Here is a 26,590-nt window from a genome sequence, read left to right as displayed (position 1 = left end):
ATGTCGTCCGTCCTGTCGCCCTCTATAGTTCTGACTGTTGGCCAACGGCGTCTTGCGGTAATGGAGAGAAAGATGTTGCATTGGACTAGTGGCATGACACGTTTTGATCACATCCGAACTGAATACATCCGCCATCGTTATGGGGTTGCACCGATTGTGGAAAAACTGCAAGAGAGGCGTTTTCGATGGTATGGTCACGCAATTCGTACTAACGAGAATTGACTTGCCAAGATTGGTTTGAACATCGAAGTCGATCAAAAGGCAGGTCAAAACAACGATGGCTTGATACGCTTAATTTAAACGATAGCATCGCATCTACTAGCGGAGATCTTGCGATGTATAGACGAATCCGGTGTGACTCGAAACAGCGAAATTGATGCCAAGCTTCGGCAAAGAATTAAAGGCTTTCTTTGCCAGATAAAAAAGACATAACAACCTGATCCGCAATAATTGTTCGTTCCCGTTCTAAATAGGAGCCATGCATACGCTCCCCTTCGATACTCTGCTACGTTGCGTCGATTGATTTGATCAATACATCCAAACCGGTGTTCAGAGATGGCAGTGGGGAGGCCGAACCAAAACCAAGCTGCCGAGGAGACCCTCCATAGTGGTGACACCCGGAGACACTGTGTCACACTGGTTTGCCGGCCGTCAGTGCAGTCAGTGAATACTCCAAAAGCCTAATTAGAGCGATCAGACCCGAATCTGCACGGGGACTTATCTGAAGTGCCAGTAGGTCACGAAACTTTACTAGGGGTATACTGGTACCATGGGAACCGAGATAGCGCCTGAATTCACATACTTCAGGAGAATTCCTGTTGTACATACATATGTGCGTTTAGCTCGGTTGTTGCGGTTGGGCCCTTAGTGGGAGCTTCATGGGGGTTGCGGTTGCGTTCAAGCGAACAAAGACCTTCTGGCCCCGACGTGGTGTTGGGTTTCAACACGGTAGAGATTTAGGTAGGTCTTGCATCCACCAGTGTGAATGCTTAGCCATGCACTTGGTATAGACTATTACCGTTGTAGCTTATCACAACGGGGCTCTGATAGTGGTCACAACATCAATTCGTATCTTAAGAAGGCCGTGGAATTAAATCCCCGAGAGAGGTACCCAAGAAAAATCTTAGAGACGTAATACATCAACCAAACAAAACAAGGCATTGGCGGAAGCACAACCCAAATCCAATTCAACTCAATTTCAATCCCCTTTCAAAACAATATAAAACTCTTTTCTGTTTTTTGACCGGAATAAAAATTTGTTACTTTTCGAAATGGTTCACTGAGCCCATTCAAGATTTCCACGTGAATTCAGGGAAATCCCCGAAATTAATTGCTTGAAAGGATTTGGTTTTTTTTTCGGAATTTTCAATAGAAAGTGTTGTCTGTAGAGACCAAACATTATCGGAACATTCTAAATTAAAGTTTAGCAGGACTTGTCTTTTTGAATTCATAATAAGAAGCGAAAATTTTAGAATTTTGCATTTCTTTCAGTTCGAAATTAGTAATGTTGTTCAGAACAGTTTGAGAAACCCTGTCACACTTACATCAGATCCACGGCCGCCAACCCAACACCGAAAATCTAAACGTCGCGCAATCATCTGACAACTGCCGAGCAAAGTGAAGTTTTGTAAGTGCTCTGTCGTCGCGGACTTTCCTCCTAAAATATCGTTTCTTGCGTTCTCGTTTCCGTAAAAATCATCCGAAAAGTGTCTCTCGAAAATTCATAAAGTTTACCGTTATATCATCGCGACTGAATGCTAATCGTGCTGCTGGAGAGATGCATTTTTCGCGTGCACGTCATCAAAATCTGCAGCCAAAATAAAGAGTGAAAACAAAGTCATGTCTAACTTTCAATTCGGTCAGTTTTCCGTAAATCTTGACATTTCGTGACGTCTCTGCTCCAATAAGGTTCTGCAATACGCCTGCCTGTAGCGATATTGCCCTTGTGCGCGCAGCATTAGCGTAGATTTAAAGGAACACGATTCCGCCAAGGTGAAGGTCGGCCAAGATACGCATCTCCAGTGAAGATTGCCTTGTCCGGGTCGAAATAGTAAAAGTGCGCTGGCACCAGCATACGCTCTGCTACGTAATAGTGCTCTTTCGCGACCCGCGGCCCCTACAAAGCTGCCAGGAAAATGCTTATCCGGTAAAAGCGCTCGCATGACGAAGAACTCTATGTGACACGGTCGTCACCACGCTCGCCTTCAATTATTCATTGCGGAAAGTAAAAGTGTTTAGCGGTAAAATTGCCTTTGTGGATCATTCACCTTGTGCCGTCATCGCGTCAACGTTCCCAAACCGCTTAGTGCCGCCCCGGCTACGATGGGCATTTGTCTGTGTAAGGACAAGGTCGAAGATGGTCTGCCGCCAAATGAACCGTTGTCAGGACAAACAGTCTCCAGCGGCTCGGATCAGCCTTTGCCGCGATATTGCGCACTCGAGCACTACAACAAGAAGACATTGCGAGAAACCGTCGACCAGCTGGTGGTGGAGACGTTGGACGTGATTGGGACGATAGTAGACAAGTAAGTGCGGGCGACAGGCGGCCCAACCACCTGCGGAGCGCTCCATGCGTCCTCGTTGCGTGCTTTGGCCAAATGTCACGACGGCAATAAACCAGCGTCGGGCAATTTTAATGAGCCAATAGTTCGTCAATTGGATTGTCGTCAGAGCTCTGGCCTAATGACCTTAGCCTTCCGCTGTCTTTATTGGTCTCTAAAAATAACTGTTTACGATGTACACGTGGCTGGGATTTCTCGCCACCCGGCTAACTGCTTTCTGACCACCTTTTTCCCTTTCTTACAGCGAGCCTGAACCGCCCAGTTCGATGGTCCTCCTGCACATAATCACTGACAAGCCGGCCGGCTGGATACAACTCGTGCAGTCGCTGATCCGCGTCGTTCCCGTCGAACACCCGATGGGCCCGAGCGTTATTGCCTTACTTCTGGACGATAGTCCTCTACCGACCAAAGAATCCGTTCTCGAGGTGGCCGATATGATAACCAGCTCTCTGGGACGAACGCCGCGAAAGGAGCGGAATCTATGCGTGATATTGGGCTGCCTGGCGGAGAAACTGGCGGGACCAAGCAGTATTGCAATGCTGTCCGAGACGACGCTCTCCTATTTGATCGGCAACTTGGAGGATGGTGTCAATCCGGACGTGCAATTGCTATCGTTAATTGCTCTTGAGAAATTTGCTCAAACTAGTGAAAATAAGGCGACAATAAAGGTAAGGCGGGCGTTTTGTTATTAGTTCCTCATTGGGGAGTGAAAAATGTTGAATTGAATTTCCAGAGGACGCTGGCGAATCATCCACACAACCCATTACTGCGGCTAGAAACCAAGGCGAACAGCAGCGACTTCATAACGAGGCAAATTGGATTCTGTGCGCGATGGTGTCTGGATAATTATTGTAAGTTCGGATTTCACTCGCTTTAATGAACTGTCCCGCTCCCCGAACCCCGCCTCTTATCACAATCATTAATCGCCTATCAACGAGTAATCAATCTTGCAATCAAATAGTTTCGCATTTGCGCCGTCATTCGTATCAAATTTACAACAAAAAGATAAAATCTCTCCAGTTTTGCCATTTACCACAAATTCCTCCAACATTTTTCGCGATAAAAGCAACAAAGTGAGTCACAGTGACTCAACCCTGACTCCGATTGAACGGACCCACTTCGTTCTGTAGTTGTTGACTCAGTTGCCAGTTTATTTGCTTCGCTAAAATCGAAGACGTATCGCAATGAGGAAGCAGTTCAACTTTTCAACTGGATTTGGTGATGATTTGCCGCTGGCAAGAGCCTGGAGTAGTTTTGATTGGTTTTCTGCGTGCGGGCAATCAATGCCAATGCGTCTAGTTCGACGGCTTGATTGCTTATCAGTTTCAAGTGCAGTGGGATCTTCTTTATCTCGGAGATAATGCAATAGTTTACCCGAGCATGAAAACAACAACAGGTTCCAATGCTTCCAGGCGAGATTACGCTTTTGTTGACCTTGTCGTTTTGTAATTGACAATCAGATTGAATACATTAACGCCTAATGAATGAGATATGTTAATCGCAGCAATAATTATGGCTATTTGTGAGTATTGATGAATTTGAGCTGTAGAGTGTCAACAGAATAGTCTGCAAAGCATTGTGTTGTGTTAGTTTCTCACTCAAACGATTGAATATGATTGCTCTTTCCAAATTGATGGTCAGATTTCACGCAATGGAATAAATTAAGAGTGAGGCCTTCTTAGGTTGATTGCAGAACCCATTCACGTTGCTTAACAGCCTTTGATGCTTGGCTCGAACCTTACAACTTTGTCATTCCACTTGAACACCATTGTTGAGGGTTTTCGGCAACTCTCCCTGAATTCTGATTCTCTTTGTCTCTTCTTCAAATCAAACAGCGAAGGCAGAACTAGGGTAACATCGACTTCGGGGAAAACCACCCTTCTTAAGTGTAAAAATTGATTACCTTCAATGCTCCGCCCTTAATCCAAATAGCTCCCTCAAGAGTCGTCAACGATACGATACGGAGAGCGGCGTCCCCGAGGTGCCCGAGCAAGTAGTTCTGACCCCTTAGCTGGCATAATACCTGCGTCCTAGATAGTTGCCTCGAGAAAGTTACTTGGTGAAGAACGAACTGCTAATGACCGATACACGCCGGGACACACTGGGAACTCCTTGTCGACGTCGATGGGGTGATATGAGCCTAGCGCTGCCAAGGTGGCAGTTGTGGCGTGTATCAGAAGCCAGCCCCTTTGCGACCCTGGTCGGGTAGTGTGCATTGGACCGGTATTAGTAGACCGCGTTGCTCCGAGCGAGCGCTGAACCGTCCGTAAGTTCCGGAATCAGCTAATCATACGTCAGACCTCAGGAAGCTGGGGTAGGGGCTTTGTCCCCGAGGGTATACCCGTTCCTGACTATTGCCGCCCGTTCCCTTGCACACGATACGCTGGTAAACAACTTAAATGGCGAATAAAAGCAAACCAAACGAGGAGATGGAAGTGGAAAGTTAGCTGGCTGCATTTATCCTCAGCACGAAAATGCCCCACTTGCCCCAGCGCCCAACGAAGGATGCAACAAGGACTGAAATACCCGGCGAGACATCAGAATGGGCAGACGGAGAGGAGGACTCGCAAAGTGATGCGGCACCTGCAACGGAGACAGAAACCCAAACCTTACCACGCAGTGCTATAGTTGCGGAAAGAGACACAGTGGAAACTGCCAAAACTAACCAAATGGTTTGCAATATAAGCCGAGTGGGAGGCCTGTCGACTACTCTGGTACAAGCTGAAGAGGAAAGGCTTATTAACAAATGCGCGGGAGTTGTGAAGCGCTTGTAGTCTGTGACATGCTTTCAGAACGTTAGCAAAGGGATGAAAAACGGGCTGATCTAACTGGAAGAACTTCTGGATCGCATTTCCTTCTCAGGGCGGACATAGACAACAGCAAACTACGGGCGAAACGCAGAAGCCCTTCCTGCTGAGAACGCAGACAGCCCGTTGCAAAGCGAACTATGGAAAAATAGAAAGGGAGAGACGCGTCTGAGGAGACTTCATCCGGGTAGTGTCCAGGACTCAAAAAAAGGAGGCGAAGCACGACAAAAGAAAACAACAAGTTACGCCGTAAGAAAATCGTTTGCCTGAAGTCGAGATACTCGCAAATGGTGGATCACAAAAAGTCCATGAAACAAAGGACCAGATCGTCGAATCTGGTCATTAAACGGACGGAAGGGGTTATTGGGAGAGAAGGCTCCGGTTTCTAGTCTAACGCCTATGTGCTCTCTTGAAATCCAAGATCTTGACTGTCCCCCAGAAAAGATCGATGTGGAGGAGGCCGTCAAGCATGAATATCCAGAGGTAAGCTATGTCCGAATATTGAGTTCTCGAGGCCAAAAAATTACTGTGTTGGAAGTTTCTGAGCAATACGTGTGGACACTCCTTCACAAGCTCGTTGTGTCTGCTACACATGCCTTAGGAATGCCTAAGCCTTTCGACCAAACTTCCCCTCCGAAGAAATGGCGATTCTCTGGCAACCCAGATGGAAGATTTCTCGAAGGGTGCGCCCTTATGAGACCCTCACCGGGGGTACAACTCTAGCATGTTGACTTGCTTCACACCAAAGCCACCTCGAGTGCTCAACCCCTAGACATTCCTGTTAAGCCGATGCAATTGTCCGTTCAATTTCTTTAGGGATATGTTGGATTCAGAACGCACTTCAAGCTCCAACAGCTTATGTCATCCCCCGGTAAACCGGTGAACCGTCCTCTAATAACTGGAGGTCGTTGTGGCATGCTTGGATATAGCAAGTGTATTGGTGGTTATACACTGCGATATCCAAGACTTCAAATCTAACACTCGTTGAATTGTGCCGGGCTGCTGTTAGCCAATGTGCGAGGCCTCAGAACATCCGCTTACTGCATCACGGCCAGCAAACCATAAAGAATGTGTTTCCCAGTGCCACCACAGGGAGGTTTCCTTCTGGCAATTTTGATGTTGACTCAGCGGACAGAAAGAATTATTGCCTCCTCGACACCTTACAGCACCGGAGACTCCTTAACAGTGGGAAAATAAGAACTCGATGGCCACGAATGCGGATAACCGCCAGCAAATGTTACAGCTGTTTACACTATGGGATTTGATAGGAAGTCAGCATACGGTCAGGCAGATCAAAAGCGAAAATTTAATACGAAAAAAAGAGTTGTATTCTCTGCAAGGATCATGGGGCGTTTGGTAAAATCGTTGTACACATTGCTTGGGGCGAAATTGGAAAGGACTACGACACGGCTAAAATGATCCGCATTCTACAAATTAACATGCACCGGAATGCAACCACTGACAAGCTACTAGCGCAGTTCGCTGCGGATGTAAAAGCTGGCCTAGTGCTAATCAGCAAACAGTAACGGAGCAAAGACCCAGGCTCATGACATCTCGACTTATCGACTACCGCTACCATTTGGGCTCGGAACGGCACCTGATTTCGAATTCTTGTCCAAAACCAGGGCGATGACTTTGTCTGGATTGGGCAATTAGGCATAACGTTTTCAATGTTTATCCAAATCCAATTGAAACGATGCCGGACTTTGGGCGCAGTGTGATTTAAGCACGAAGGGCCGGACCCTGGTAGGAGGTGACTTGGATGCCAGGGAATTTGAATGGGATATACCCCAAACAGACTCCAGAAGTATCTCTACCATAACATTTGCGACGGAATCGCTGACTTCGCCGGTAGAAAAGTATCAAGTTCTAGAATTCGTCTCTGCGAGTAACCACCATCGCGCTCACTTACTCGAAATTACGCTATTTGTCGGCGTACACCATGCCGGCACTCTTTCTGCGCGTGGAGCATCGGGAGATTCATGACAGCTTTTGGGACAGGCAGAGCCGTGCTGGAAGGCACTTTGGGGGATGATTTCATTGCAACCGGCACCGTCGTAGATTCAGTCGTGAACTTAGAATCTCGACCTTAAGTCGGCCTATGACAAATGTTGGGGACCACAGAGGAGATGTCTTGAATGCAACGCAGCCCGTTTTGCTCTACGACGTGGAGGAATCGGCTAATGCCCTTGACAAGCAAATGTATGGTGAGCGCTTTGCTAAAGTGCAGAGATGGGGAGCTTTGTGGGTGGTGTCTGTCTAATCCATTATCCCAGAACCAGCTGTGATAGTGATTGCCGGATTGTCCTCCATACTAAGAAGCGTAAAGCCATCTACAATCGTAAAGAGGAAGACTCAAGGGAAATGGTTGTTCATGACAACTCCCTCGGCAAAGTAAGTCAAAAGGAAGATGGATTGATGGTTCATCTACAATTTAAATTCGTGGCTGAATCGAAATAATGGAGAGATTGTTTATTTCCTTGCCCCGTCCCCACGTACTCGAGGAGATTGATCAAACCCGGGTCTGATAAGGACTCATCTGAAGTGGTTCTTACCATGAAGCTTTACCAGAGATTATATGGTACCATGGGAAACTGGATAGCCCTCGGAAAGTATATGTTCTAGGAGAATCTCTGAAGACTATGCTCTCAGCCCAGTTATTTGCAGCGGGCTTATGGGAGTTTCATAGTGCCCATATCGCGGGCAGAGCTCCTTATGGATTCAGCCGTGCGGTTGCACTGTACAACTCGGGCGCCGTATCCCCTAGTTGCGGCAGAGGCATTAACTGGAATGAATGTTGAACCTGCACTCAGTATAAACCAGTACCGTGAAGCCAATCATGACGGGGCTCTGATTGTGGCCTCCAATTCAATCCGTGTCCGAAGGGGACCGTGCGATTATGCCTACAGGGTAGGTATTCACAACCTCCAGCGCCTTCATTTCCTTGCCCTAATCTAAGTGGACACGGAGGTTTTCAATCTTACTTGCACCAGATTGGGAAAGTACGATCCCCTGACTGTCACAAACAACGCCAATCACCCTTTTTCTAATGTGGAAGATTGGATGAGGTACGTGAACAATTATGTCTGTATATACAGATACAGGAGAGCTCTCTCCAGACAACATTGTCAAAGAAAAGCTAAGTAGCGCTGGCGGGTTCGGGTTCTTGTTACGAAGAACATTGAGTTCGACTGGTGAAGGGACCTAATGGTAAGGAATTCTTTGAACTAATGCTCCCCTCCTGTTGGTGAATGGGATTCCCTCACTTAAAGACTCTCTAAGACAGGGAAGCGGAAGGACTAGCCCGAAGTAATGTGCCAAAAGGTTCCAGACTAGTTCCCTGATGACCAGATGTGTTTAGTTAGTAGTCCGACCGCGCACCGTTGCGGAATTCCAACAGTATACATAAACGCATTCACTTACCCTATCTTCAACAAAAAAAAATCTATTTGTCTCTGTAGTTTTGAACCGCTGAATCAATTTTGCATATTGCGATAACAATGGAATTCTCGTGTAGCATGCCCCTTTAATTCTGAATCGACCGGTTCAATGTTTTCAGGGTCTCGCTTTATCTTGCCCCATCGATTTTGTCCCGACATTTTTCATATGAGATAGGTCAAGAGTTTTCAACATGCTAACTTCGAATTGGTTTTCGTTTGAAGGGGATGAGTCAGGCTACACGGCACTGTTGCCAAAATGTCGACAAAACCATTCGCTGCGGCCATAAGAGATCCAGTACACTTACTTTCTGGACGTGCCTCATATGTTGGTAAACCAAAAATCAAGGGCGTCTTTGAAATTAACCAGAGTTCTTAAGGTAGCCAAGAGGCCAACAGGAATTCACCTTTGTTCAATACAAAAGCTGAGCTAAACCTTACAATTCATAAGTTTTGAAAATTGACCGTGCATAGATCAATCCGATGGGGTTTCTGTTCTTAAATGTATGATGCAAATAACAGGATCATAAGGCTCGTTTCACACATATACGCTTCCAGTCGCATCAGTTTGTTTTCGCTCGCAACCTAAAATAAACCGAACTGACTGAAATCCTTTCACACATACACGGCTTCATTTGGCAAACTGCTAATTTCGCCCAACTAAAACCCTACACAGATCAAAACCTAAACTGAATCATGCGTGTGTGGAAGCCTTGATTGCTTTTTGTTCCCTGCACACAAATTCGAGCTGAATTAAAACCTATTCGGTTCTATACGGTTTCAATTATGTGCCAAATTGAATCCTAAACACCATTTCACACTTGACGGCGGCAACCTAAACTGAACCGAATGGAATCGTATATGTGTGAAACCAGCCTATCCATCTCTTGAAAATCGATCGCTGCCTAATCCTAAAGAAATTTTGTAATCCAGTCACAAGTCCTAGGTGTTTCAGCTTAGTTCATTCTAACACTAAAAATCCTTCCGTAGCCAGACAAAGCTCCAAGAATTTCGTCGTTCCCCTCAAAATCCCTCTTGAAAGTGCAATTTCCTGCGTCCAGTTTGAATCCTTCGACTGCCTGCCAACAAGAGGCCTTCCATGAATACACATGAAGATACTCGAAATTTCCTGCTATAAATACGCTAAATATGTCAATGAAGAATTCTAAGACCTCAGTCACGGGGATCGAGAAAGCAGGGCTGATGCGAAGAAATTGGTCGGGAGTAGGAGGAGGGTAATGTATAGCCCGAATCCAGAGCAGGGACACAATAAAATTATAGTAGTTAAACGAACAATAAGATGGGCCCCGTTATTTTTCATCCTGGGCACGAATTTTCCCTTTACGTTCCTGCGGGAAAGAAACTTAGCATATTTTTGTCCTTGAATTTTGCTGGAGGTACTCATATCCGGATCTGCTTCATTTTAAGGAATTGGGGCCTTTTCTGGTGTGGATACTCCAATTTCTAATACATCATTTCAAAAGGTAACTTCTTAACATAGTGACTGGCATTCTCTGTTGCTATCACTGGACGCATCATTTTTATTGAGGGACATATGAGCGGCAGTGCGAAGACCTCAACTCATTTCCCAAACTTTTAGAATCGCGACAGGCAATTCTGGAACGAATGGTACTCATGGCGGAGATTTCCTGAAGACAGGTCGTTCGGTAATAATCACTACTGCTATGCGATTTCGAATATTCAAGGCTTTCCGCAACCATAGATTCTTATATGGTCTTTAGTTGTCACATTATTTGAGATTAAAGGCGAATTTTTATTCCAATTACTAAAGACGAATTTCTATTAAAATTGCAGTTACTGTCGAAGGTCGAAATTATTCATACGAAACAGTTGATGTTTCAAATGTAAACGTTATGTTAAATACAAAAGACGTAAGCGAATATCTGAAAATCTCACCGGACGGCTTGGAGGCTCGATGTGATGCGTACACTTTTGAGAGTGTTCGATGTACGTTCCAGGTAAGAGCGAATTTGTCAATTTTTCACCTTTTTTAAACCTCAGTGACGCTCTATATGAAAAGAGTATTCATAACTTCCACCAACCGATTTAATTTGTTCTATCTTTTTTTCAATTCTCAGGCGAGTTCCGGATGCTGGTATTATGAAGTTCTAATCATAACACCGGGCGTAATGCAAATCGGTTGGGCAACAAAAGATTCAAGTTTTCTAAGCGACGATGGCTATGGTATTGGTGATGATAAATACTCAATTGCATTTGATGGGTGTCGTCGTTTAATTTGGCATAATGCAAAGTCAATAAGTCACCAATTACCCGTATGGCATTCGGGTGCAATTTTAGGCTGTTTATTAGATTTAGATACACACGAAGTTATATTTAGTTTAGATGGCGTTGAGAGTCCAGTGTTCAAGCAAGTTTTTAATAATGCAGTGTAAGTAGATGACTTTCTTCTTCTGTAATCCTGTGATATTAATCCTTTCTTTCTTTCGTAAACTTTAGGAGCGGATTCTTCGCTGCAGCTAGCTTTATGTCGTTTCAGCAATGTAGATTCAATTTTGGGGCAGAACCATTTAGACATCCACCCAAAAATAGAAATTTTAAGAATTTTAATGACAATGCAACGTTGAAAGCCCAAGATAAGGTGAGTTCTAAACAGGATATCCATAGCTTCTATTGCACCTCTGATGGTGACTAATATGATTTTCTCTAAAACTTTATAATATTTGTTTAGTTTGCTTATCAGTAGGCTGAAAAAGTCCCCTGTATTTATCAATTACTTAGAGTAATTTACTTTATTTTTCTTTACCCCCAGGTTGTTCTTCCTAGACATATTTATTTAGAGAAGCTCAGAAAAGTTAGTGTACGTGATGATTCCTGTACGATATGCTTCGATAAGAAGGCCACAATGCGGTTGGAACCATGTAAACACAGGTAAGATTAGATAATCTCGTTTTTCAAATTACTATCAATAATGGCCAAAGGAAATTGGAACTTTCTGGGTTAGATTTATCATCTTCTTGGAATCGACGGGTTTAATGGTATGATAAAGTTGTTTCCATTTAATCCGTTCCAATATGATCGTAATGATAAGAGAGTGTATACACTAGTAAAGTAGGACCCAGAGCTTGTCAACCTAAGAGGTAGCATACATTGTCGTTATGTTGGACCATTAAATACATTAGTCGTTAGTGGGGACCATTCTGTACAAGATCGTTCGTGAGTCCCATGTAAAGGAAGCCAGGATATCTTTGAATTCGCTATGAAGGAAATTCAAAGGGAGAGAGTGTGTTGCGCGCGGCTTTATAAAATCTTTGCAGAATTGAGAGAGATGTAAAAACGCTGACGAACCACCACATCATCTCTCTTTCTCATAGATGCACCCCAGCCGAAACGATGCCTATATGCCGCATACCATATAGGACGCAACAATTTCAGAGAAGGATATCCTATTAACAAGGATTGTATGACGGACTGCATATTACCTAAGCAAGTCTAAGTAATTGTGGTTAGCAAAAAATCCACTCCGGAAATCCCAAACAAAATGGACATCGTTGTCTATCGAAGCTCCCATGAGTCGCATAGATCTGAATGGTAAGCTGAGTGAAATTATGCGGTGTTTCCAACGATTAATTAATTAATAAACTTGTTTTATTATTTCAACTGAATGGTAAGGTTACAATGAAACTCGTACAAATTATATAATGGAGCCTGGAAACATGGAACGCATTCATGGCATAAAGGAGAATTTAAGGTATTCCAATTGGAGTGCAGCTTACACATTAATTACGGGAATCAATTCGACCATGATCAACCAACAAGGAGGTATGATAAAGCAAGTCTAAATGACGTTGATAATATAGCTTACTGAATCAACTGCAGTAAATAATGGAAAACAGAAATTTTATGTCCGAATGGAAGTTTAATTTGTGTCAAGCTTATTTTGCTTTGGATGCAATACACGCTAAGAGATCTAGCAAGAGATACGATAAGTTCTTAGGAAAAGTTTCATCAACTACTCCAATTTTTTTTCAAAAATGGGCGTTGTTTGTTACACAACGCTTCTGATCAAAATTAGAAAGGAGTCTCTGTTGCAGGAAAACAGTCGTTTCTGGCTATCTTGTACGAAACAAGAATGTCTGAAAGGCAATTCATTCCAAAAATGATTATGGAAGAATAACGCTAGGACAACCGCAAATGATTATTAATGAATAAACCACAACAATCTGGATAAGGCAAAATAAAATCGTCCAGAGCAGAGGCAAATTTCGTCCAGAGCAGAGGCAACTCATTAGACGCTGCGTCACCTCTGCCCTAGGAACAGCGTGACCGGAAGCGGCAACAGGTGGAAAGCGCTCCTTTATATATTAGCACTCGACTTTATCATATAACAGCTACGCCTTCCCTTCCGCTAATGCGCAGCAGATTATCCCAATTATCATCAATCCGAGCATATAATTTGATTTTGTTTAAACACATTTAATGCCTCAGATCGCGTGTAGAATGTAAGTCATATTTAATTAGACAATAGAGTTGTCTAACATTACAAAAGGGATCGTGAATTTCAATGCCATAAAAAACTGCGAAAGGAAGTTGGGTCATGAATCCACTCGAAAAATACTTATTTGCACTTGAATAGCAGCCGGCACCTTCCCGGATACGAACGTACGTTTCAAGACGCTATTCTAATTCGGATTTACTACTTTTTCGGTTATAGGTTTGGTCTGGGCAGTGTCAAGAGGTTCTCAAATCCCTACCTAGCGTATCAAACTATCACCCTCTCGGTTGGTCATTGGGTCGTTTCCTATCGACTTCCATGTTTAGGCCAGCTTAACTAGCGAGCTCTTTTCAGCGCGGATTACACAACCATACACAGAAAAAGTAAACAAAACCTTTCATACCTGAAACGCCGAGCTTCCGGTTTCCCGACTTGTTTTCCTACGGAAACGATTCTTTTTCTTCCCAATCAGATGGTGTTCTATCCTCTGCAATAATGTGATTGAAGACTCATTAGGTCAGAGTGTTGAGTCCCAGCTCTTCGCTCTAAAAAGTCAGCTCCAATACCATCAAGTCCTTTTGCTTTTGCCATTTCCGTTCATTTTGTTGCCCCTTCAACTTCTGTTGCGTTGACTAAAGGTCTAGGGGCTTTAACATGAGTAGCTGCCGTCTAGGCATAATCCCAAGGTCCTCTACGAAAACGGATCAATTTGGAGACTACAACCAAAGTCTCGACTAGCATTGCGGTATTAATTTATATTGGGTTCAGGCTCGACATTCATGCCAGTGGATGCGAGGCTTATTAATACCACTGCCACAAGAGTGGTACGGCGCCCGAGTTGTTCAGCGAAACTCCACGGTTGAGTTAACAAAAAATTCTATATCCGATATAGGTGCAACCCCAACCACAATAAAAATTCCATTACGAGCCCTAAATAACCGCACCAAGAGCACATCCCCCAATAATTCTCCTCGAACATATACCTACAGAGGGCCACCCCGGTTCCCATGGCGCCAGGTAACCTCTGGTGAAAGTCTCCTCGGGCAAGAGCCACTTCAGAAGAATCCCTTGCACGATTGGTTCTGGTAGCTCTCCTCAAGTAAGTGCCCCTGGGACGACTCACTCGTCGCCCATATTGGGAGAGTGAATTCCACTGCATGGGCTAGCCCGAAATGCAATCGCATTGTCAGCATCCAGTTCGGTGCCACCGTCGGCAGAAACTACGCTTCCTATATATACAAATTGATCGATACTTTTCGCATTAATGCAGAGAGAGAGAGGGCGATGACCCGTCAGACTGAGAACCTCGGTTTTGTTGATGTTTATCTCCAATCCAACTCTCCTTTTTCCAAATCCAGAGCCGGTTGGCCAAGAACCATGAACCAGTGAAAGAGCAAACAGATGTCATCAACGTAGTGAAGATGTTTCAGGAAAGATGTCATAGTCCATTGAATCCCTCCACGTCCTCCGATCAAAGCAGCATAAGGAACATCACTGATAACAAGAAGAAATAATATTGGTGGCAGGATGCAACTCGGGTGGAGTCAGCTTTGGACCTCAAAATCCTCCGAAACTTTACTATCATGAGTTGTGCTGATAATAGCTACGCGTTTCTTCGGAACCCATGAAGAGCAGATGCGCATTGTTCCAAAATGGGCAAAGGGAGACGGAAATGCTTGGAGCACATTTTTTAGGACTATGAATTTTGTTGAAATCTACTGATTTGTTTTTTTTATGATGTCACGATCGACGCCGTGACGATATTCGGTGTGACAAAATGGGTAGGTGGGGTTTTCCCCCTTAATCCGGGCGATTGAGGGAATAGGTGTAGAGGTCTGTGTGTGATCGAATGATGAGACCAATAAAAGGTGGTAATCGGTATACAAGGTTAAAATTCGTTGGTCGATTGACCTGTCAAGGATGCGGATTTTTTCAATGAAGTAATAGGAATACGAAGAGTATCTATTTCTAAATAGTCTCCGCCAAAGGATCTTTTTGAATTTCGTCGGAGATATAATTATGAAGAGAGACAAGGGTACAGTAGTTGAAGAGCCAAACTAAAATCAGTTCTTTCTACTTCAGTGTACTGGCGAACTATTCGCTCGATGTTGAATGGGCGCAAGAATGGATTAAGCCTTAAGGACTTAAGGATCTGATTAATCAGTTTCCAATCCACCTTCTGGTAATCCCAAACTGAGGGAGGGTCGGGGCAAATGGCTCCTTCAGGAAATTTGATATCGAGAACTACAACATCGTGGTCACTGATGCAGGGGACGGTTTCCTCGAATGGATATATATTAGGATGGGGATTAACAGTAATGTTACTGCTAATGATAAAATATGAGTGATAATAACTGTTATGGGACGAGAGAAAGGCTGACCTAAAGTAGGACAGGTTTGTGCTTCGATGAGCACTTGCTAGAAAACTGTGGAGCCTTTCTCCATTCAGGTTCGACCGTACACCAAATCAAAACTGGTGCCGACGTTGAGGTCTGCACCTATTTTTACGTATCAAGCTTTATCTTCTGCTCTTAGTTTTTTTTTTTTTTTTTTTTTTTTTTTGAATGCGTTTACGCACAGAGTGTTGGACTCCCGCAAAAGCACGCTGGCGGACTACCAACTAAACACCTCCCTGTCATCAGAGAACTAGCCTGGAACCGTTTGACACATTACTTCGGGCTAGCCCTCCCGCTCTCCCGGCTTTGGGAGCCTTCAAGTCAGGGAATTCCTTTCACCAACGGGAGGGGAGGGGAGGAAGGGAGTTGTTAGTTCAGGGAACCCCTTACCGTCCGATCCCTCTGCCGGTCGAGTTCAATCTTCTTCGTAGTAAGAAGAGCCCGAACATAATGCGCAATACGATTCCAGCTGCCAGCGCTCTTCAGCATCTCTCTGACAATGTTGTCTGGAGAGAGCTCCCCTGTGTCTGCATAAAGCTGCTGGCGGAGGCCATCCCACCTCTCGCAAGAGAAAAAGGTGTGTTCAGCGTCATCCGGCACTCTATTGCAGAACACACAATCAGGAGATCGCGCCTTCCCAACCCTGTGCAGGTAAGACTGAAGACTGAAGACTGCCCACTTAGAAGTTGGGTAAGGAAGTAATCAATCTCACCGTGCTTTCTGTTCAACCATGGGTCTAATTTGTCGATGAGCCGCGCAGTCCACTTGCCCCTTGGCTCATTTTGCCAAGAAACTTGCCACTCGTTAAGGGTGCGTTGACGTTCTTCACGGGCAACCACTTCTCTTAAGTTTTCGCCCTTACGGCGATAGATAGCTTTGCGCTCCTTGGCAAGGAGGACAACGGGGATCACTCCCGCAATCACCATCACAGCCGGTTCGGAGACAGTGCGATAAGCAGACGCCACTCGCAAAGCTCCCCGCCTCTGCACTTGAGCTAGGCGTTTACCACCTCCTTGTCAAGGGCATCAGCCCATACCTCCGCACCATAGAGAAGGACGGACTGCGTTGGTCCCATGAGGAGACGTCTCCTAGTTGATATAGGGCCGCCCACATTCGCCATTAGCCGACTCAAGGCCGCGACTCCTGCTGCAGCCCTGTCCGCGGCTGCTTTGATTTGCTCGAAGAAGCTCATCTTCGAGTCGAGCATTAAACCAAGGTATTTAACCGCAGGTTTTGACTCTATAGTCAACTCGCCGATCGATATGGGACGCAAGGTCGGGATTCTCCTTCTGGTCAGGATGACTACTTCGGTTTTCTCCAGCGCAAGGTTGAAACGGTGAGCAGTCATCCATCCGCTTACCCGTCGCATCAATATGCCAAGTCTGTTTTGCGCCTGTTCAACAGTGCGTCCGGCAACAAGTGCCGCAACGTCGTCTGCATAACCGACCAGGCGCGACTCTTCAGGCATATCGAGTCTCAGCAGACTATCGTAGGAAGCGTTCCAGAGGTCCGGCCCTAGGATGGATCCCTGCGCTACTCCCGACGTGATTTCCATCCTCCTCTGGCCCTCTAGCGTCTCATAGAACAGGGAGCGGTCTTTCAGATAATCCCTCAATATCCGCAAGAGATAGCTTGGCACGTGAAAGGAGTTCTCTAGTGTGCCCAGCATATCTGTCCATCTTACGGAATTGAAGGCATTTCTGACGTCAAGCGTTATGAGGAGCACTATCCGTCGAGATCGGCGGCTGTGCGCCCCGGCTCGATTAAACGCATCTACGACCTCCATAACAGCATCCACTGTAGATTTCCCTGTTCTAAACCCGAACTGCCTTGCGGATAAGTCCCCGGCAGCACGGATCGCTTCAGCGAGTCTACCCCTGATGAGCTTCTCGAGCACTTTTCCGGCCGTGTCAAGCATACACAGCGGTCGGTATGCAGACGGGAGCTCCGGATCTCCTTTACCCTTACGGATTAACGCGAGTCTAGCCACTTTCCAGCGAGAAGGAAAAATGCCCTCCTTCAAGCACGCGTTGAACGCTTCGAGCAGCAATTCTGGCCGTTCGCGGAACACCAGTTTGTAAACTTCCGCCGGGATGCCATCAGGGCCTGGCGCCTTCCTGTTTTTCATAGTGAGAACCGCTTCTTCGAGTTCTCCCATTGTGAAAAGGGGGCAATCCACGACGCTTTCCGCGCTGTTTACATCAACCCGTACAGGGTGTCTGGGGAACAATGCCCGCACAATGCGGTCCATCTGGTCGGTGCTCAGTATGCAGGGCTTCCGCAGAGCCCCGATTTTCCGAGTGACAAGCTTATAGCCAAGTCCCCACGGGTCATCATTCACCTCATTAACGAGATTTTGCCAGCCGCGAGCTTTGCTTTTATTTATAGCGCTGCGGAGTCTCCTTTTTGCTGATCTATATTGTGCCTTTATGGCACATGCCTCCTCGTTGGCGTACAAACGTTGTGCCAAACGGCGGAGCTTATGACACTCCTTCCGTAGGTCGGCAATTTCCGCCGTCCACCAGTACATAGAAGGCTTGTCGCGCCTGGGGCCTCTCCGGGGCATGGAAGCCTCACACGCCGTCGTTATCAGGTTCATCACTGAATTTACGACGGTGTCAGCTGCGACACCACCACCCCCCGGAGTGCCCCCCAGTGCGGCCCTACCTGCTCCAAGAGCTTCGACGAACCTTCCGATGTTCACCTTCGCGACATTCCACACGCAGGGGGAACGTCGTGTTGGTGCTCGCCGGCAAGTAGCGTCAAACACTTCGAACGCAATGTACTGATGATCACTTGCCGAGAAGTCTTCTAGGACTCGCCACCCGTCCACCGATGATGCCAGAGATTCCGACGCAAAAGTGATGTCGGGAATGCTTCCTTCACAACCTGAGCGCCGAAACGTTGGCGTGGATCCGGTGTTTAAAATTACGAGTCCGGTTCTCGCCGCCATTTCCAGAATCCGTTTCCCTCTGGAGTCTGATTGAGGCATGCCCCATTCAAGAGCCCTGGCATTAAAATCACCGCCAACCAGGATTCGTCCCTCCGTGCTCGAAACGGCGTCCTCCAGAGCATCAAACCGGCGTTGAAAGTCCGGAATCGACTCATTCGGCGTCAGGTAAACGCTAAAAAACGTTATCCCTAAACACCGGATCCAGGCAAATCCGTCCCCCCGGCCTTCGGCAAGAACACGAAGTCGAACGTCGTCCCGAACCCAGATGGCAGCGGTGCCTGATAAGTCCAGATACCATGAGGACGGGTCCTTGTTTCGGTATTGCTCGCTAATCAGCACTAGATCAGCATTTACTTCCGCAGCGAACTGCGCTAGCAACTGGTGAGCGGTTGCACTCCGGTGCATGTTAATTTGCAAAATGCGGATCATGGCGTTCGCACCCTAGCCCTCTCCAATTCCGCCCTGAAGATCGGACACCGTCCCGAGCCCGCAGTGTGTGCGACGCTTTCGCCAGACGCACCACGATCCCTGCAGAGAACACAACTCTCGCTTTCCTTGCAAGTCTTCGCTTGATGACCCGCTTGGCCGCATCTCCGGCATGCTGTCCTCCTGTCCCGACCCTTGCAAGCTGCTGACGTGTGTCCATAGTCCAGACACCTGTAGTACTTGGTGGGGACTATCCGCATTCGTACCCTGCATACTACCCATCCGATTTTGATTCTCCCGCTGTTAAGGAGTTTCCTCCCATATTGCTCGGGGACATCCACCACGGCAAGTTTTTGGCCTCGAGCATTTACAGAGGTAATAGCTACCCGGGCATTGGTTACCTCTGGACATTCACGCTTTAGCGCCTCCTCTACTTCGACCTTTTCTGTGAGGCAGTCAAGATCCCGTATTTCCAGAGAGCACATGGGTTCTAGGCTGGAAACAAGGGCCTTCTCCCCCAATAGCCCCTTGACCGCTTCGCAGAACGTGCTCTTGTTGGTCGTCTTTGGGCCCAGTTCGACGAGAACTCCACCACTCCTCGTTTTCCGTATCGAAGACACCTCTGCTCCGTTCTCCTCGGGTTTCATCCTGTAGCGGATTTCACTAAGGACTTCCGCAAATGTCTTGCCTTCCGTCGGCTTAATGAGCAGAGCCGACGGTCTAGTCCTTCTTCGTTTCGTCGTTTTTTCCGCTACTGGCTTTGGGTTGGCAGCCTCCTTGTTTTTGGACAGACGTGTCTCTGGCGCTGGAGTCCGTTGTTTCTTTTTATCCTTTTTCGCCTTTTTTTTTTGGGCCTTGGAGACTACTTCGATAAAGTCTCCTTCAGGCACGTCGTCCTCTTTCCGCTTTTTCCCCTGTTCACTTTGCAGAGGGCTATCTGCGGTCCGTTTGACGCAAGCAGCATTCTCAGCGGGGAGTGCGACTGTTTCTGCTCTACAATCGTCTTCCGCTGCTCTCCACGTGCGTCTATAAAAGGAAACGCGGTCCAGTAGTTCCTCCAGTTCCATCAGCCCGTTTTTGACGCCTTTGCTGACGTTTCTCTGGAGGAACGTTGCCGACCGCATACGCTTCACCACTGCTGCGCACTTTCGGATGAGCCTTTCCTCTTCGGCTCTAGCGAGGACGGTCGAATGCATTTCCACTCGATTTGTGCTCAAATCCATCTGCTCAGGACTAGCGTTTCTCACTGAGCTTACTTCCAGGACAGGGGCACTGCAAGGTAGTGGAGTTGCCATCCCCGCACGGTCAGTCGCACCACTTGATGAGGCTTCCTCTTTATTTGGGCGCCCCGGTGTCTCATCGGGTATATCAGCCCTCGTTGCCTCTTTCACTGGTCGCTGCGGTGAGCGACGCATCTTTGTGCTCCGCCCAAACGCACCCAGCTCTTCCTCCTTGTCTGTTGTTTCGTCTTTTTTTTTTATAATTTTCAGAATATTCTCCATGAAAAAGTTACCAGCGCATCGTGTGCAAGGGAGCGGGCCGCAATAGTCAAGAACGGGTATACCCTCGGGGACACAGCCCCTACCCCAGTTCCCTGAGGCCTGACCTACGCTTAGCTGATCCCTGCTGATCTTCTGCTCTTAGTTTGGAGACGTAAAAAGAGTGTATCCGTTGGAAATTGTGGATATCAAGGGACTGGTCAGAGCAATAGACGACTGCAACAAAGACCAAGGACGATGGAGTTTCAAAGAAAATGAGAGTAACTTGGGAGCTGCTGGCGGATGGGGAATATTGGTAAGACAGGAATTTCTCAGCAATAAGAATGACTGTATCACCACCGATGGAGCGCAAATTGAATTGTGTGCGGTCAGTACGTAAAAGGTTGAAATTGGGAAAGCTGGGTAAGCTAGATTTCTACTTAAAGTGCAGCCTCGTTTCGCACATGAATTCCATGTGGGGCTTGCGTTTGTTAAGGAATAACTGGAACTCGTGTCTGCGAGGTCGGGCGATGGTGGAGTTCATGCTCAGCTCGAGGATCCCAACGTCCATTGATGGAAGTCAAGTCAAACAATCGCGTTGAACATCTGCAAAAATTCGGGAAAATCAGGATAAGATACGTTAACGGCGGTTACTGAGTCGCACTGGACGTGGGGTGTGTGGCTGCTTCGCACAGCGTCTACGGATAACACGGAGGGAAGTGTGAAAGCCGGATTGGTAATAAGATGGCTCAACTTTGTATATAATTAGGCAGCAAGTATTTGCTAGGAACATCGTCGGAATCGGAAGAGGCTTTTTGGCGGTGGCGGAATGGGGACTTTTTGGTAGGAAGTTAGAGACGGCATGTTCCTCTTTTGCTTCTTGGTTGTGGAGATGAAATGTTCCCGTGTGAGTCACGAGGAAGTGGTTAACCAGTTGCTCCTCTGGAGGAGAAATTTTCTGAGAAAAGATAGCGCTTGGGTTTTTTCCCTTATCGAGCCTAGGATAGGTTTGTCTTAAGTCACAGTAGATTAAGAGGTTGGTAGGTTGAGAATGATGCTTGCAAGGGGAGTATATAAATTTAAAAACCGGGCATGGGTATGAATTAAAACGACTGACGGTTTGAAACATTGCCTGCTTTGAGCCGAGCCAACAAATCTATTTTTGTTTGGAAATCGAATGGTCTTGAGTGGGTCATCTACTTGATGGCGGATCTCACTAATTTTCACGAGCTACTTACTCACTTCGTCTAGTGCACGGACCAACCTTTTTGGGCGAAAACCCAATACCTTCTCGCTCTTCTTAGTTTTAAGCGTAGAATAAGATGCTTAGTTACTCCCTCTGAAGACAATACGTAATTGGAGAAATTAATTAAATTAAATAGATAAATTAGAAAATAATATTTTAATTTTTTTTTTCAGGGGTTTCTGCAGCAGTTGTAGTCACCAATTACAATACTGCCCAATGTGTCGGGCCGATATCGAATGCGTTTTTCAGGAGGAAATTGACAGTCCCGTCGTTGAAGAGTTCATAACATGATATCGCTACTTCGTATAAGAGCAAAAAACTATAACAAAAAAGAACAAAAATCATATTCGCTATATGTATTGTGCCGCTTTAAAGACATTGCAGAGATTTCCGAGAAATACTTAATCGAATTATCAACTTTTCTCAGTATCAAATCCATGCAAAGTAACATTCACGATTATTCCTACAAGTACTACTGAAAACTTCCATTTTTTTCACAGAAAATACTAAAATCATGAAATAGAACACACAGAAACAGGTTTTAACAAAAATTTAGAAATTTTAATTAATGTAAATCGAATAAGTGGCAAGAAGTCGGGCGGTTGATGGATTATTGATGGAATGGGGGAGAGAAATGAAATATATATTTTTATGCGCAATGCAAATATATCAGTGAAGAACGTCGAAGTTTATCGAGAAAATATGACAATTTCGATGGTTCTCAAGTCGAAAAAGTATTCAAATTCAAATAGATTCAAAGATACAGACGAACCCAACACAGGACTCATCTATTCTCCGAAGATATCGGAGAGGCAGTATTGAATGCAAATCAATAACTTAATAGCTCTGAATGTGTATTTGTTTGTCACCTTATGGCTACGTGAAAAAGATCTGAATCTAGAAAGTACGTTCCGCATTGTAGTCATTTGTAAATATCATCAAATTGTTGTTTGATTACGCTTAGTTTCGTTGTTGAATTGAAGTCCTTTGTAAATTTTGTACATTGTAAAGACAAGAAAAGTTTTGAAATTATTCGCCTTCAATTACTTCATAGTTGTTGTTCCTTTCGGTATTGGTTATATCGAGCGACACTGCACGCTTTTGCTGAAATTCAACATTCCGTCTACTGACTAAGCTTGCTGGAAACATCGTTCTCTGATTAGCGCCTTAATTTCGGAACTAGCGGTTAAATCGTATACATAGCGCTCTAAGCATCTCTTTAAGAAACCACTACGAATTTAAGCTAAATCGCATTGTTGTTGTACTTAATCAGAGTTTTATATATTTTTTTTTTCGATGAAATATGTTCCATTGTTGAAATACCACTGACCATTCGCACTGTTACGCATGCACTGAAATAATCTCAACATGTTTTTTGCTTGTATTACTTCGTTACCTGGTCTTGGGTGAGGTTTAAATTTTATTTTAGAAAACGGGCACCGAAAAGTTCAGTTAAATATCTGGAAAGCGATCGGACTAACACATCGTTCAATAAGTCCCGGGACTAACTATAAAAACAACATTTTATCGGCAAAATTCTTTATTATTCATCAACATAATCTCCTTCAAGTGTAATACAATCATTCCAACGCTTCTCTAACTTTTCAATGCCATGTTTGTCTTTTGACTCAAAATGAGCCTCAGTAGCAGCGATCACCTCCTCATTTGAGCCAAATCTTTTTCCCTGGAGCATCTTTTTGAGATCCGCAACGAGGCAGTAGTCGCTGGGGGCCAGATCCGGCGAGTACGGACGATGAGTAAGCAGTTGGAAGCCTAATTCGCTGAATTTGGTCATCGTTTTGATTGACTTGTGGCACGGTGCGTTGTCTTGATGAAAGATGGCTTTCTTCTTCTTCATGTGTGGGCGTTTTTTCGCTATTTCGGCCTTCAAACGATCCAATAACACCATGTAGTAGTCGCTATTGATGGTTTTTGCCTTTTTCGAGGTAGTCAATGAAAATTATACCATTCGCATCCCAGAATACGGACGCCATCACTTTGCCGGCCAACTGTTATGTTTTTGGCCGCTTCGGGCGGCTTTCACCGGTCGTACGCCATTCAGCTGACTGCCCACTTGACTCCGGAGTGAAATGGTGAATCCATGGTTCGTCCACTGTCACATATCGACGCAACAAATCCTGTTTATTGCGAGTAAACAGTGCCAAACAGCTCTTTCCGAATCATTGATACGTTGTTGCTTTTGTTCCATTGTGAGCAAACGCGGCACCCATTTGGAAAAAGCCTTTTTCATAGCCAATTTTTGGTGCAAAATAGTAAATGCACTACCAGTTGATATGTTCACCATCTTAGCTATCTCACGCACTTTCATTTTACGGTCACCCATCATGATTTTCAATACTTGCTTGGTGTTTTCGGGAGTTACTGCCTCATTTGGCCGACCCGAACGTTCCGCATCATTTGTAGCAGCACGACCGCGTTTCAAGTCAGCATACCACCGACAAATGGTTGTTTTCGACGGAGTAGAGTCCGAATAACGTTTTTCAAGCCATTGCTGAGCTTGAACAGCGTTTTTTCCCCATTAGAAAACAATGTTTTATCAACACACGAAACTCGTTTTGGTCCATTTTTTCACGATTGCAAAGGTAGAGTCACTTTAACCACTATAGCTTTCTTGGTTATGTTTCGAATTACATCAAATTTTGACACATCTTATCTGACGGTTGGTACTTCTGAACCTTGGTATATAAATGGCGCCATCTCTACGCTAGTCCCGGGACTTATTGAACGATGTGTTACTTTGTAAACAAGATACAAAACAGTCGAGGCTATTCCCCTTTTGTTCCGACTCGGATCATGGTTTTCTGAACAACAATATTAACGCTAAGACAATTATGAAGTAATTGTACAAATTTTCATATAAATATTTTTGTGAAACTTTCCAAACCGCCTCGGGCGCGTACAGAGCGACTGATTGTGTGTACATATGTGTAAAAAATTAAGTAAAATCGCAACGCCATGCAATTATCTGCCTTGCTACGATATGAATTCAATTGAAAGCTTTGAAATGATCAAGTAATGTTCAATCCATTGCAATCAAGATACAAATTACGCTCTAGCTTGATTAAGAACAATACAAACAACGACTGACCAAGTGGCATTAAAACTCGTTGAACTAGAACTAAAACATAATTGTCTGCTTTGTCTGTAAGCATGAATTGTTAAAATTCAATCTCACACGAAAGGAGATTATTGCACGATTTTCTTTTAATTATTTTCAATTTTTCGTTTCTCATCTCACTCGAGTGTGTATATAGTTCCGCATATGACGAATGAAAGAAAACTTCTGTAGATTTTATTTTCGAATAGAAAACGAGGGAAATGTATTGAAAACAAAATGAAAAACTTATCGGACTGATATTTTTTTACCTGCAAAAAGCAAAAAGATATGTATACATAGATATATTGAAGAAAAATCTAATAGAAATCTTAGTAAATGTATGAACGCGCGAGCGAATGTACGCCCGAGTATTTTTGCTACAAAAAATAACAAATTATGAGTAAATAAATTAGGGAAAGAGATACTCTTGCATTCAACTGAAAGCCAGAATGGAATGATGTATGGAGGAAATATTGTACAGATTATGATTATATTGAGACAGGATTAGATAAGATACTTGTAGAAATCTTGTAAATAGTCACAGAGCCATTCTTTTTTAATACTATGAATGCTATTATTATTATTAACTCGATAAATATTATATATTGATAACAATGTTGATTTAACATGAAAATGATAATGAAATAAACTGAAAATCTATTTGAATGCGAAGTGTTGTTCCTTCAAATTTAGTTTAACCCTTGTGATCGCCTCACTTTCAACTGACCAACTCGAAGACTTGTACAATGAATTACTGACTAACGAAGCAACAAAAAAAACAGAAAATGTCAAAAGGACCCACGTTGAGCCCCATTTGTAATCACAAAATATAATTTTCGCTGGTCCAACGATCATCCTGAGTGACCGGAGACAACTAAGCGTGAAGGTCCGCCCGAAAAGAGGATCCGCGACAGATCGCATCCTCGACCGACATTTCCCCTGCCTCAGATGTTGTGTGAAGCGCGGTCTCTGAGGTTCCCACCCTTCCCTCTCAGATCATATTGGAGGATGTCCCTAGGAGTTTTGCGGGGGTAGAGACGAAAGCGGCGACGGGGAAAGTTTAGTCGACCGATTAATAGGTTGACAAACCCCAGGGTCAGGAACAGATGATCTTGTCGTTTTCCTCAGTTAACAAAGCCCACATTAAGGCTTCATTATTTTGAGATTCCCCACATCCGTAACAGAACATGGAGAGCTGAACGGCACAGCATTTAGTCAAATATCTTCGGATTCCATCAAACATTTGTGGCACCCCTGCCGAACCGCACAGAATCGTGAACAGATGTGCAGCGAGCTTCACGTCGCGCACGCAAGCAAATGTTGTTGCCGCGTGCTGTCTTCTAGCTTAGCATTTCTTATTCTCGTTTCATCAGTCGTCCCGAGTGGACGTCCCGCTTATATGCTTGTAGTCCGACTTGGACAATGTCCAAAAATCTCACACACAAATCCCGGTTGCAGAAGAAGATATCCCAAAGACGACAGTGAGTACACCATTTGGGCTTTTTAAATTCGTCGGGATGTCTCTAGGTATTAAAAATGTGACTCAAACGTTCCAGAGGACACCTGCATTTCGTCACTATCTACTTGGATGATCTTTTCATCTCATCATCCGACATGCAGGAGCATCTACGCATCGTCTTCAATATCCTCTTGGCAAACAGACTTCGCATCAACAGGAACAAGTGTATGTTTGC

The 26,590-nt window shown here is 45.0% G+C and overlaps 1 protein-coding gene across 2 annotated transcripts; it reads left to right on the top strand.

Moving 5' to 3' along the window:
* The first annotated feature begins 1,608 nt into the window (after nucleotides 1–1,608).
* Nucleotides 1,609–22,810, top strand: LOC119651718 (RING finger and SPRY domain-containing protein 1-like). 2 transcript variants are annotated; one of them, XR_005249483.1, is made up of 9 exons: nucleotides 1,609–2,525; nucleotides 2,806–3,229; nucleotides 3,295–3,412; nucleotides 10,621–10,784; nucleotides 10,905–11,215; nucleotides 11,284–11,425; nucleotides 11,597–11,715; nucleotides 21,952–22,222; nucleotides 22,279–22,810. XR_005249483.1 is itself a non-coding variant. In XM_038055440.1 (8 exons), the coding sequence occupies exons 1-8, from the start codon at nucleotides 2,323–2,325 to the stop codon at nucleotides 22,067–22,069; spliced, it is 1,599 nt and encodes a 532-aa protein (XP_037911368.1). In that variant the 5' UTR covers nucleotides 1,609–2,322; the 3' UTR covers nucleotides 22,070–22,810. The 2 variants fall into 2 exon arrangements, 1 of the variants encoding a protein (XP_037911368.1); XM_038055440.1 differs by having other exon boundaries at nucleotides 21,952–22,810.
* The last annotated feature ends 3,780 nt before the right edge of the window (nucleotides 22,811–26,590 follow it).

This window comes from Hermetia illucens, chromosome 3 (assembly GCF_905115235.1).
Source record: "Hermetia illucens chromosome 3, iHerIll2.2.curated.20191125, whole genome shotgun sequence".
Taxonomy (NCBI): domain Eukaryota; kingdom Metazoa; phylum Arthropoda; class Insecta; order Diptera; family Stratiomyidae; genus Hermetia; species Hermetia illucens.
Note: the sequence above shows the minus strand (reverse complement) of the source record. Positions and strands in the feature narration are given on the sequence as shown.

Bases quoted from the DNA above. Each gene is read 5' to 3' on its own strand.
- LOC119651718 (XM_038055440.1), top strand. From the start codon at position 2,323: ATGGGCATTTGTCTGTGTAAGGACAAGGTCGAAGATGGTCTGCCGCCA. The intron at 2,526-2,805 runs GTAAGTGCGGGC...CCTTTCTTACAG, and splicing joins ATTGGGACGATAGTAGACAA to CGAGCCTGAACCGCCCAGTT. The intron at 11,426-11,596 runs GTGAGTTCTAAA...CTTTACCCCCAG, and splicing joins CGTTGAAAGCCCAAGATAAG to GTTGTTCTTCCTAGACATAT.